The 13,105-nt window shown below is 40.2% G+C and overlaps 1 protein-coding gene across 3 annotated transcripts in view; it reads right to left on the minus strand.

Annotated features, from left to right (window-relative positions):
• LOC142802193 (uncharacterized) overlaps nt 1-10,302 on the minus strand; it is a 31,094-nt gene extending 20,792 nt beyond the window's left edge. For 2 of the 3 annotated variants that reach the window (XM_075887584.1, XM_075887588.1), the window contains exons 1-3: nt 10,025-10,302; nt 7,021-7,130; nt 2,678-2,897 (exon numbers count right to left, since the gene is read on the minus strand). Coding sequence is in view for 2 of the 3 variants with exons in the window: in XM_075887588.1 (XP_075743703.1) it covers nt 2,678-2,897; nt 7,021-7,126 (326 nt within the window). In the remaining variant the exon portion in view is untranslated. Of the gene's footprint in view, nt 1-2,677; nt 2,898-7,020; nt 9,190-10,024 lie in introns of those variants that run through there. The other variant, XM_075887593.1, reaches the window with a different exon arrangement.
• Nucleotides 10,303-13,105: the final 2,803 nt, after the last annotated feature.

Raw genomic sequence — 13,105 nt, forward strand, 5'->3', positions numbered from 1 at the left:
CGAAATTGCCCGAGCGTCAAAGGATGCTCAGCCATTTGTTGTTTTTTGCACTGGGCTATTCTTCACCAAACATACAAACCATACTGCCTGGCGACCATCACAGATGTATAGTTTAAAAAATGATGGTAATTTACTCTTCTGAAAATAGTTATTTGCAGAAATGTTTTGAAGAGAAAAGAGTAGTGGTCACGTGGGTACCTTCAGAATTTCGCAGAATGTCGTGCGGGTGTTATTTGTGAGAAAAATTTCAAAGTACCGCTTTTTCTAGCCATATCAAATTTGATCTACATATTAAGTAAAGATGCTTCTTAAAGTATTTGAAGTCAAGTAACATTAGTGCAATTTTTCTGCTACATAGGCTTTGAAGAATTCAGCCAAACTGTTTATCGTTTGCATTTCTTGTATGGCAATACTGCATTTTGTATGAATATTTGAGCCACAAATACTCACTGCACAGAAGTTATATTTTACGAAAAAAAATAATGTTAGGTCCAGATTACAAATATCACTATATAATCGTTTTTGTCCACATTGAGATTCAATTTGAGCTGTGTGTTTGTCTAATTGAAAATTACTTTTATATGTAAGTTGAAAGCAAATAAACAGTTCTTGTTACATGGCAAGTATTATCATTACAATTTTTGTTTAAATGAGGAAAATGAGTTTTTAAGTCTCCTATTGAGGGTCATGGGGAACTTCGGAACGGAAGCTGTCGTACATCAAATGCAGAAAACAGCCATCATAAGAAAACTTCAAAAATTCGTTTCTACTTTAAGACAAAGTGTAATCATATAACTTGCCATATAAAGAGAACTGCTTCCTTGCTTTTGATGAGGCGAAAAAATTGCACTAATATTACTGAGCTTCATGCACTACACACAATCACCTTTACTTAATACCAAGACCGAATTTGGTGTAGAAGAGGCAGTATTTTTGAAACACTTTACTTTTTACAAACAACACCCAGACGACATCCTGGGAAGTCCAGAAGGCATAAACGTTGCCTAATATTTTGTTCTCTGCAATATACTTTAGCATTTTGCTGTTTTCAGAAAAATACAGTAAACGAGCACAATATTTTCTTTTTCAAAACACATTTAGGACGGTTGGCAAAATGGCTGGGATGTTTGATGCGTAATTGCCTCACTGCCAGCATTTATTCTTCCGAAGCTCAAGCTATGACCTCTCTGTTACTGCCTCCCTCACATACAATGCCTGCATAGGAAAGAAAAAGAAAGGCAGGTCCAACAAAGTTCACAAGGCAAGATATTTTCATGTTGGATAAATTCATTACCATAAACAGCAGCAAAATAACATTCATTTTGAGTAGTCCAAGACACAAGCTATATACCAGCATACTAAGAGCCAAGCACAAACTTTTCAATTGAACATGTGTGGTGATAGACAGGAAGCACTTATTTCAAGACTGATCAGTCTGTAATTAACTAAATGAAGTACAATGCACTGTTCAATCCAACACCACATAGGCATCTTTGCTATAGCAAAGCCATGTGTCATTGATTCATGTACAAGATGGGACAATGCAAATGTAACAAAAAGGTGAAAAAAGAAAACAAGGGATAAAAAAGAAGAAAAGGGGGATGCAAAGTAGGAGCAGTGTAGCACTACTTTTACTTTGCATTCCCCTTTTCTTTCTTCTTTTTTCTTCTTTTCTATCATTTATCTTTTTTTTTGCTTCCCTTACCCCCAACCTCCAACAGGAGAACACTTTGTATCAGCGCAACCTAACTTGAAAAGAAGCAAGGGCTGCACTCTTCTGCGTTATAGTTTTTTTTTCAGACAAACATTTCCAACAGGCACACACACCTATACCAAAAGATGATGTCATTACTGACCCCATTTAAACTAACACGCCAAGGATGACAAGGTGACTTCTAAAAAATAGGTCCTCCTATCGCAACATCGGCCAGCCTGTCTGAAGCACTTCTACTGTTCACCCTGATTACCCCACTAGATGTTTCCATCTGTCGACTCACATCTTCATTTTGGATAACACTAAGACGAGCTTACATTGATGAATACGCACGAAAGTTTAGTGATGTATCATGTATCAGATTAAGCAACTCTGTTAAAAAATTATTGATAGCTTGCTTCCAGGCTTTTTATACTGTAGCCTGAAACTTCGTAATGTCTTCTATGCACAAGAACCAGATTTACAACGTAATGCACAACATGCTTAAGAATACTTCGAGGAACAAGATAACGACAAAACGACCAGCCACCCAAAATTTTCACTGTACATGTTTATAAAATGTTCATGTATCCCAAACGAGGTGCTTATGATACAAGCCGAAAAAACCTACAAGTAGGGCCTTGGAGTCTTCTGGAAGTAGACGTGTTGCATTTTTTCTGTAGAGGGCTTTACGCCCATAAGTGAGGAACAAAACTCCTGTATAATGAAGAATGTTGGCAGCTATCAGTTATAGAAAAACCTAATGCAGCTAATCTTCCCCGACACATCTGTACATTTAGAGAGGTGACGTAGCTTCTGTGATTGTGGCAGTAACTCCAACAGGACCAGTGCGAAAATTGGCACTACTTGGCTAGACAAATGTCCAAACATGCTTGCCCGACTCCCTCTAGCCATCCTGGCTGAATCTGACACATGATTTCTTAACTGCTGGCTGGACAAAAACAAAACCACTGAAGCACTCACAATACACAGCGTGAAGTTCCTCTGGAGTGGTCAACTTCGTCTTCTGCGATGAAAGAGCAGCACAGTGTACTGATAAGGCACTCCTTGCAATGGTTTTCAATGCCACACAGTGACCTTGCTGTTTCTGTCGAAGAGAGCTTCGGAAGCTTGGAGGGTGCTTGCTCTTTTCTGGGGGCTGCTGCCGCTCCTCGTTTTCTGCTCAAAATCAACCTGCATAAAGCTGTAGACGAGGCTTTAAGAGTTGTATATAATGATATACAAATTTTCGCTGAACACACATTTCCTCGTGGCACACTGAGAAATTTCTTATAAAACTTAAGGCCTCGCATATGTAAACATTTACAATCGATCCGAAGATGCACTCGACTCTAAAGAAGCAAGTTTGTTATGTAGTGTATATAAAGAAAGGTCATTCAGCACAACCACAACTACAGTTGCACACGAAAACGACATTTTACACGATCCTGTTTATTTACATGGTCCATTTCATTTTATTTACACGGTCCATTTTACACGGTCCTGTTTTACACGATCTGGTCTGCATGAACTCTTCAACTGGGCACCATATAGGTTGAAAGAAACACACAGACTTTGAGACAAACCTAGTTTCCCGTGGAGCATCCTCTTGCACTATAACAACACATCTCAATCTAGTTAGTTGGTCAGAACGAGGTGAAAACAGCTCGCACTTGAAGAGCACGGGCAGAAAGAATGACGCCTGCACCCTGTGCTTTCTGTACATTCTCGCTGAGGGTGCAGTTTTCGCCTTATCCTTATGCAATTTCGCATTTTTAACATTGTTCGCTGCATAATCTTTGTGGCGTTAAAGTGTGTGATACCGTCATGTGTATTCCATGTAATTTATAAAAATAGAATACAAGATAGCTTGATTCAAAAATAACAAAGTGCATCCAGCGCCATGTCCTGTAGCCATTCTTTAGGCAAGTGGCAGAATGATTTATTCTTCAAAACATATCTTACTTGTAACCACTACAAGAGCTAACTCGTACACTGGCACATTCTGTTTGCCTCTTCAGATTATAAGGTACCTTTTTTACACCAGAAAGTCTTCAAGAAGAATAGAAGTGTTGTAATTGTGAAGAAAGAAAAGTAGAAGGAAAAAAAGATATTGATTGATTTGTGGGGTTTAATGTCCCAAAACCACCATATGATTATGAGAGACGCCGTAGTGGAGGGCTCCGGAAATTTTGACCACCTGGGGTTCTTTAACGTGCACCCAAATCTGAGTACACGGGCATACAACATTTCCGCCTCCATCGGAAATGCAGCCGCCACAGCCGGGATTCGAACCCGCAACCTGCGGGTCAGCAGCCGAGTACCTTAGCCACTAGACCACCGTGGCGGGGCAGGAAGAAAAAAGATAACCTGCCCTGTACAGGGACCGAGCCTGCGAATTTCGAATAACATGTCCGATGCTCTATCAACTGAGCTACCATGGCGGCTATCCTTCTTCCATTTTGTACGGTATATATGTGCATTTATACATGGAAGAGTCAGTCAGCGCTGCCTGTTACCATTATGGCGAGTGTGGGACACCTTTTTTTGCCTACTGGCAATTACATTACGATTGCAATTACGTTACGATTACTTCCAATATTCCTATACTTCTTTGGCAGCATTATGCATCTGTCCGTTCTCAGAAAATCTGCTAGTCACAGGAGGAGGCAATAGTTCGCCCTCCCACCTAAATGCATGTACTTGAACACATGCACAACTGATCAAAAAAAAAAACAAGTCACACACCGCTAAGATTACTGAGATTCACTGTTTCAGATTCATGAGTAAAGGAAAGAACTATAAATTTAAGGGTTTGTTGTCTTTGTTGAACACATTATAATGAGAACTAGCAGAAAATGATGCCAAACAAACTATAGGGGATGTTATCAAAAGTAACTTTAACAAAATTGTGAAAAGAACAGTGAACAAAAACGTAACTTGGCAACGTTTTTTGACAATTGAATTGACATTACTTTTTATAACATCCCTTTATTTTACTGGCTAATGTTGTCGGGTAATTTTCATTATTAGAGTGGTGAGTAGGCTGACAAAGAAAGTATATGGCATTGATACTTCTTTTGAACACCTAAAAGTTTGAGGAACTTAAAAGAGTGGAAGCTACTTTGAGTAGACCAGAATATTTAGTTGGAGCGAAAAAAAAACGTACACACATTTTTACCAGGCTTTTTAACCTATTTTGAGACATAAAAGTGTATGCTGCCAGTAATGTTAAGTACCATTACTTTTGTCACACTATGCACTGTAGCAGGTGTAGTTAGAGTGGTGATAGTGAAGGATTAATCAAGCACGCCACCAACTGCGTTCACATCAATGGTCGCGTATTTTAAAAATAAAAAGCAGTTGAAAATATATTTTGGTTGATGTTTTTTGATTCCTCCAAAATAAGGGCTGCGCAATTGTGATCGAGCCAAATTAAGAATTGCGGGCACGAAGTCAACAGACAGAAAATGAATAATGTTGATTGTTTGAAAAATTGCCCTTAATAAAAGGAAGAGTTATGGAGTGCTACGTAGCTGGAAAGAAAAATGGTAGGTGTAACCTTAAGAGACAAGAAGAGAGCAGAGTGGATTAGGGAACAAACGGGGGTTAAGGATATCATAGCTGAAATCAAGAAGAAGAAATGGACATGGGCAGGGCATGTAGCGCGTAGACAGGATAACCGCTGGTCATTAAGGGTAACTGACTGGATTCCCAGAGAAGGGAAGCGGGTTAGGGGGAGACAGAAGGTTAGGTGGGCAGATGAGATTAAGAAGTTTGCGGGTATAAATTGGAAGCAGCAAGCACAGGACCGGGTTAACTGGCGGAACATGGGAGAGGCCTTTGTCCTGCAGTGGACGTAGTCAGGCTGATGATGATGATGATGATGATGATGATGACGTAGCTTAACTCGCAGTAGGAATTTTATATATACATATAGATAGTTTAAAATGGACAATGTTGCACACACAGTAAAAAAAATTTTAGAGCATTCATGATTTTATCCAAATCAAGTTAAACCGACTGGGTAAGCAAACCATTTGCATAAAATCAAAAGGCATAAAGTGATTCATGTATTATAACTATGTGAACAATTTCAGTAATGCAGGGCAAAGTGACAACAGTTCCATTAAAAACCCCTCTCATTATAACATGCATGAAAAGCACCACACCAGAATATTTTATATTGCATATAATATCCAGACTACTAGACTGTCTATTGACCTTTTAGAAGAAGGGTATCTCCTTCACATTCAAGGGGCAACCACTTAGCCTTTTCGTGAGCTTTTCTGTGTATATTTCCTGAATTTCAGATATCATTAGGATTGATTTAGAGTAAACAGATTTTGCTTACGCATTGAAACCTAGTTCTGTATGTAACTGCAATTATGGGTGCCAAACCATCTCCAATTAATGTTTAACATTTAACTTATTTTTTAACTGCAGCAGCACAACTAGCTATGGGTGCCCAAAAAGTAGCTAGAAACAATACCTTTACCTCTTTGAGCCTTTTGGAAGTGTTCAGCTTCTCAGTGCTCACCTTACAACATTTTTTTAAATACGTGTTTGTATGCCCACTGCTCTTGCTCCTTGTACAGTGAGGAGGAGCACATGGCAAGAAGAGACAAGAAAGAAGCATAGCGAAAAAAAGCGAAATAAGCGAGGACCTCTTTCGTATCGTACAATGTGTGTAACATTACTATTGCGACAACATATAGACAAATTATCACGGCCATGTATCAATTGTAGAGTCATACACAGCTGCAAAACCACGACTAAATTTCCACCTTGTGTTGGTTTAGGATCCCTTAATAGTGGCAAGCAAATGATCTCTGCATTTGTTTGGAACATACTAAGATGCAGTAAAATGTGATATGGTAATCTCATTTAGAATGCACGTCATGTGGCTTCATTGTATATGTGGCCACAAGTAACTCTGGTTGCAAAGCAATATGGCAGAGCCTAAACAGACGTCACCGACCACTCCAATCTGAACTTGCCTTTGCTACTTGCCCATTATCATCCTAGCAAAAAATGAATAATTGAATCTGCTACAGATAAGGGCTAGCTTATGCTAAGGACCAAGTATGAAGGGTGTTTTGTCATTATTGAGATCAGTTATTTGTTCAAGAACACTTGCTGTAAAACACAAATACATTGCTGTCGAAGCATCAAGACTCAAATATAAAGCAAAAAGAAGTGTCTTTTTAAAAATTACAGGCCACAAGGCAAGATAAATATTTGATATACTTGGGATGTAAGGCACACACAAGAGGTGCTGCCATATTATACTTTTCCTTGTGTTGAAACCTGCTTGCTTTACTCACCTAACACATCTGTAAAGATGCCGTGAAAACACCAAGGAGCTGATGCAGCAAGGTTGACCACATGTCCAGGGATTCCACCATTCCTAAGCAGCCCTACAGCCTCCATAGTCCTGCAACCATTTGTAAGATAAATATAGTTCTACCGAAAGTTCTTGGTTAACAGACACACATGCAAGACGCATAACCACTCTATAGGAAGTTTGCATGATAATGCGCTGGGTAGCAAAACGGATGCCAGTATCAAGTATCCCGGCCTGCCACTTCTTTCTTTCCGTTCTTAATTAATCAATCCGTGGTTATTAAATGTTCCCCCAATGTGAAGTGCACTGGCAGTTCGGTGATGAATTGCAATGTATTTAGAACACAGTCCAATTCATGGCAAGTAATCATGCAATAGTGTTTTGTCAGCTCTTCGAGAAAAGAGCATGAAGTTTAGCTAAAACCCATGTTTTTTATAAACACCATTCCATTTGATATAAAAGTTGTGAGCATTATGTAAAGGAACACGGATTCATGTTTAATCAATGATTTCTTATAATGTACTGATATGAATGCAACTAACTGAATATGAAACGATAAATTATGCTCGAGAATTTAGCGTTATGAACACTATCGCACTTGCCTGCTGCATCTTGTCCAAAACAGCGGCAAGATAGGCTAGTATGTGTAGGTGAGTAGTAATGAGCAGTGCAAAGTAACAACAAGAAACACCGGTAACAACAGTATGGGGCAAGCACAGACTGCCAACTGTATAATTTATTACACAAAAGTTTGCCTGAATATCAGTCAGACAACTTGTGCAAATGAAGGTCCAGTTGGGCATGAACAAATTACGAAATCAACAATGCCTGCTTTCACTAACAGGACCCTCATTCACATAAAGTATGCAGCGATAGGCCCCTACCGAGGTACGTCACAGCATGATGTCACTGGCACATGTAAAAGGTGTGGCTGGAAAAACACTCCCGCTGGTGGCTCAGCCCGGTACAGTCGTGCGGTGTTTGGGGCAAGTTTTAATTTTTCAAAGCTTACACTTCACGTTACAAAGTCGACATTAGCTGTAGTATGTGTCAGCAAACATCCAGCTGTGTGGTAAACTGTGTGGTAAAATATTTGCCACGCTGTCTGTTTATCTTGAAGAAGTGAACACACGTGGTGGCCTGTGCGAGCAACAGCGGCATAGTCTTCAAAAATGTGCACTGTTGATTGCGGCATGTAGTGTGCATTGAAAGGTATTGAGAATATCGGTTCAACTGAGAATACTGAGTGTGGTGTGTGCAGTGTCAATAACAATGTGTCTTGTTTGCGAAGGCTAGCACTCATGGCAGGGACCAGTCGATGAAAAAACTTGATTCGACATTTTAGTCAAGGTAAATATGCACTTGACGTGACCATCTGCGAGTGGATACATCTCGGTGTTTGCGCTGTGTGCAGAAAAAAATTGCAAGGTCACCGGGCTGGAAGATACCATTTGCTGAAGCTGCATGTATGAATCGCCCCGACAAGTACGCAAGCTCAATAAAGGTATAACTCGTTTTATCGAAGGCCTCATATTTCTTCATGTAATAAGCAGAGATTCTTGTTTCACATATACTCAGTACCTTTACCGCTCGATATTCATGAAGTGACAATGCAAACAGCAAGTTTGTGTGTTAGGTCCTAAGGGAGCAATGTAAATATGCAAATAAGTTGTAGGTGTCAGATGCAGCGATGTAACTGCACAAAAGATTACGTATATATTAGGCTACAGGTTTAGAATCGCATACATCTCAGTGGTCTATCAGGAACGTCACAAACAACTTCCTTGCCAACCAGCCCTTGCACAGAGGGAGGGAATGGCTGGCACGGTGCTCGAAGAGACGTCACACTATTTGCAAACATAGAGAGGTTTCTTACTCAGGCACCATTTTGCACAATATATTTTTTAGATGCAAGACTTCACTCATCCACATTGATCATACTGATGTCTTTTGTTGTTACTTTGTGCTGTGAGTTACTAGGCATTTAGTCACCATGACCTTTAAAAGCTAAATTCAGTGTTCTCTCTCATATTGCTGACAACTGTGTTGTTGCATAAATTGGGCAAAAAAGCAACACAGAAAGGCTGTCACAATAAATACACCAACATGGATATTCTCCTGCAAACAAAAGTCGGCACTGGTCCTGTCATTACCCGTCTTTCTTCTCTCTTTGCCTTGTTTGTGCTGAAACAGCCAAACACCTGATGAGTTAGATGATAAATATTAACGCATCAAAACTATAAGTGCTTGCATCAGCAACTACACAACAGCGTGATAACCGCACCCCTGCCACACAGCAGCGAAACATATTTTGAACATGCTGTCAGTGTATTATTTTATAAAAAGCAACTCTGGCAGATTACAAAATCTCACATTGTGCATGGAAGTTTTCTTCAAAGTCAGGCGTACAATGTAGGTGCTGGCCGATACATTATTAGTTACAAGCAAAGGCGTCTTGCAGGTACACATGCAGATTGCACGAACACCTCTCTCTCTCTCTCTACACTAGGCACACACATTATATCTTTCAACAAGCACACGCCACTGTTTAGGGGCATAATAACGCTCTACCGTGAACGTATGCTAATCAACCCACTTAGGCGGTTGGCTAGGTGAATCGAGCCAAGTTACAAATTGTATCGCCCGCGAACGTAAACGAAATGCTGCTTTGCATCAAATGGCACTGCAGGCTTCGTTTAATCAACAACGCAGCAAGCGCCGTGTGCGTCTGCCTCACTACATTGCACATGTGAAAAAATCGATCACCATACACATGCATGTTGCCGCAGTTGTCTCGAATTAGCTCCAGTAAGGCCGCGCCGATGCGCCATGGCTCTGCTGGCGTTAGCGTTGTCAAAGCGAATCGGCAACCGCACTCGCAAAGGCGCGTAAGGTTGCCGTTTCACGACGCCTCGTTCGAGTGCAGCAACACACACTCGCACTGAGTGGCATACTTGGTCTACATAAAAAAGTGTCCCCCTTACCTTTAGTTTCTTTCACACTGTCCTGAGGGAAGCGACCACAGGCGTCAGCCGTCATCTCGGAGTCCTTCGAGCGCCCGCCCAACCCGCCGATTCCTTGGACGACTCGCACTTGATCCGCACTCGAACAACCGCGGGAATAGGGCGCAATCTTAGCACATCACACGAACGAGGAACGGCGCTTCCTTGCGTAAATTTAACATTTCGTGCTCTCGTGTGTAGCAGCGCGAACACATGAGACACGCACCGAAACGGCATGCCCACAGAAACAAAGAAGACAAACAACATGAGGCTTTAGCTGTGAATGGATTTGACTTGGATATCTGTGTGAGGAAAATAAAAAAAACATCTGTCGCTGCTATAAACTGAAAAAAAAGTTTGTTATCTGGCAAAATAACTTTAAAAGTGATAAACGGTTATTCAAAAAACAAGTTACAACTTATGAATATTTTCGAAGGTCTTTGTTTTGTTTTTGTTCTAGCAGACGACAGCCTCCTACTGCTTCTACGACAGACGTAGTGCGGTTTCACGTTCGGTGCGTGCCGCCGACGCAAAGCTCCACAGTAGTGATATCAGAGTTATCGATTCTCAATGAATCATAGGATGGCTACAAAGCAGTAACATTTTGACACAGTGCAGTACGCAATCTTTCAAGGTATGACATTTCTTTGCTCTGAAGCAAATCGAAGCAAGCCGGCCGGCGCAATCAGCTGATGTCGCCGCTACGCGAGGCATGGTCGTGCGCAATAGCGTCGCGCCCCGCGCTCGATTTGTCATCAAGCGATAGAGCTACTAAGTGGAATACAGCTAGATGCAGGGATTAATGGCGTATCACTCTAATTCCCTGTGGTGGCCGACTCAATCGCAAGAGAGCCCCGGGAAACAACCTTCAACTGCTCAAGCTTGTGTGTGGGTGTAAAAATACTTGTTTTCATCCGCGGCGGGGCAGCAATCTATAGTTGAAAGACATGCGAAAAGCATGTGACGTATATACAATCCCAAAACATATGCACACAACAATAGATACGAGCGCATACCGTACATAAGTATGCCAACACATAGCGTGTAAAAAGCAAATTTATATACATAACTTAAACTCTTGGGTACCTACAGCGCGAATAGCTCAGCAAGCTAACGCACTCAGTTCACGTACGCGAGCACAACACAGTGGCGCAGGTTCGAGTCCCGCCAAGTTTAATTTGTTTTTGTTTTTTTTCAACGTTTTTATTGTACTGCTATCTTTTCTAATGCCTTAGGTTCTAAAACAAAATAAAAGCAATATTGCGTTCAAGTACGTATGTGGGACTGTGTTTTTTGCGCAACAGTTATTAGTATTTTTATTTTAATTATTAATTTTTCTTTTTATTTCATAATATAACAAAATTAAGGACTAAGGGGAACAATTGGTCTGCTTGATTGTGACGGGACTCGAGAAGTGAGAAAACTCCAACCAAAAAATTTATTTGAGAAAAAACTGAGCATTTCACAGCCGGACCAGTTTCTTCAAGGGTAGGCCCTAGGTATGCGCGAGACTTGCTATATGACTCATCTCAAGCTGTGGCAGTTGAGAGAAGGCAATATCACCGAGAAGCAGTTCCAAAATATATTTTGGTTGATGTTTTTTGATTCCTCCAAAATAAGGGCTGCACAATTGTGATCGAGCCAAACCAAGATTTGCGGGCACGAAGTCATCAGACAGAAAATGAATAATGTTGATTGTTTGAAAAATTGCCCTTAATAAAAGGAAGAGTTATGGAGTGCTACGTAGCTTAACTCGCAGTAGGAATTTTATATATACATATAGATAGTTTAAAATAGACAATGTTGCACACACAGACATTGGTTAAATTTCTTTGCAGCACAGTTGAAGCATCTATGTAGAACTGAAGCATCAAGAGAAGCTCATGCATCCTCACTTTATTGCGCTTTGCATAGCTTGTATGCGTCCATGCAGCCATGATATGATATATTTTAAAGCATTTGTTTAACCTATAATCTTCTTATTCATTAAAGCTGGCCCATAAGTTGTGTCTTATGTAGCACTACAATTGAAGCGTAATCTGCATGGTGGTCTGAAACAATGCTTTTGAAAATCTCAAAACGACCCAGCTCTATACACGACCATCCGTGCATCAGTGATAAGCACCATTATGTGTTTGTACATATCAGTTGTGCTCTCATACTTAATTATTTTTCTGACCACTTCCTCTGCCCCTACCTCGTTTCTGTCGTGAAGCTGTGGCAAAATGTGTATAGCTGTATTTATATTGTAGGAGCACATACTATCAATAAAAAATTATTTTTAGACTACATGCAATTAGTTTTCATAGATTTTCATTTCTTTTGTCGGTGCTCAGGAGAGCTAAGCTCATCGTCGATATTTTAAAATGACATTTCTCTTTGCCAGTGTTAATGAGAACAGTTTCATTATTATTGACAAGTTCATTCACATTGAATTTAGTTCTCATTATTATTGTTTCTACCAAAAAACGAGCCCTTGAAGTTATGCTTTTTTTGCTTGATTTGTTTTCGTGTGACAGCATGCAAGTAAAATGACAGTTATTGTCATTCCTTGTGAATGACACATTTTCCGTGTGACAGACTTTAGCACCTGGTCATCTGCAGAAGTTGTATTCATTCTGGAAAAGGGCGAACAGCGGTGACTGACAACACAGACTAGCCTGCGTTATTCTTTTGTACTATATATGTCACTGTGCATCCATTTATAATTTTATAGAGCTCGGATTTCCTGCTTAAAATGTGACAACAACTGTAGAGTTTCCACATTTATGCAACAATTCACATGCCTTTCATACACTATTGCACATTTTCGTAAGCACCTTACAAAATCTGTATATTTCCGTAAGACCTTACATTCTGCATTTTCCTTATGGAAGCTTCTGTACACTCCATACACTTTCCTTATCCTTCCATATCTTCCATCATGAACTCCCGTATGCTCCATAAGTTTCCTTATCTTTCCTTATCCTTCCATATACTCCATAAAAAGCTTTCCATATATGCCATACATTTTCCTTATCATTCCGTATACTCCATAAAAACCTTTCCGTATACGCCATACAA

Source organism: Rhipicephalus microplus, chromosome 1 (assembly GCF_043290135.1).
Source record: "Rhipicephalus microplus isolate Deutch F79 chromosome 1, USDA_Rmic, whole genome shotgun sequence".
Lineage (NCBI taxonomy): Eukaryota > Metazoa > Arthropoda > Arachnida > Ixodida > Ixodidae > Rhipicephalus > Rhipicephalus microplus.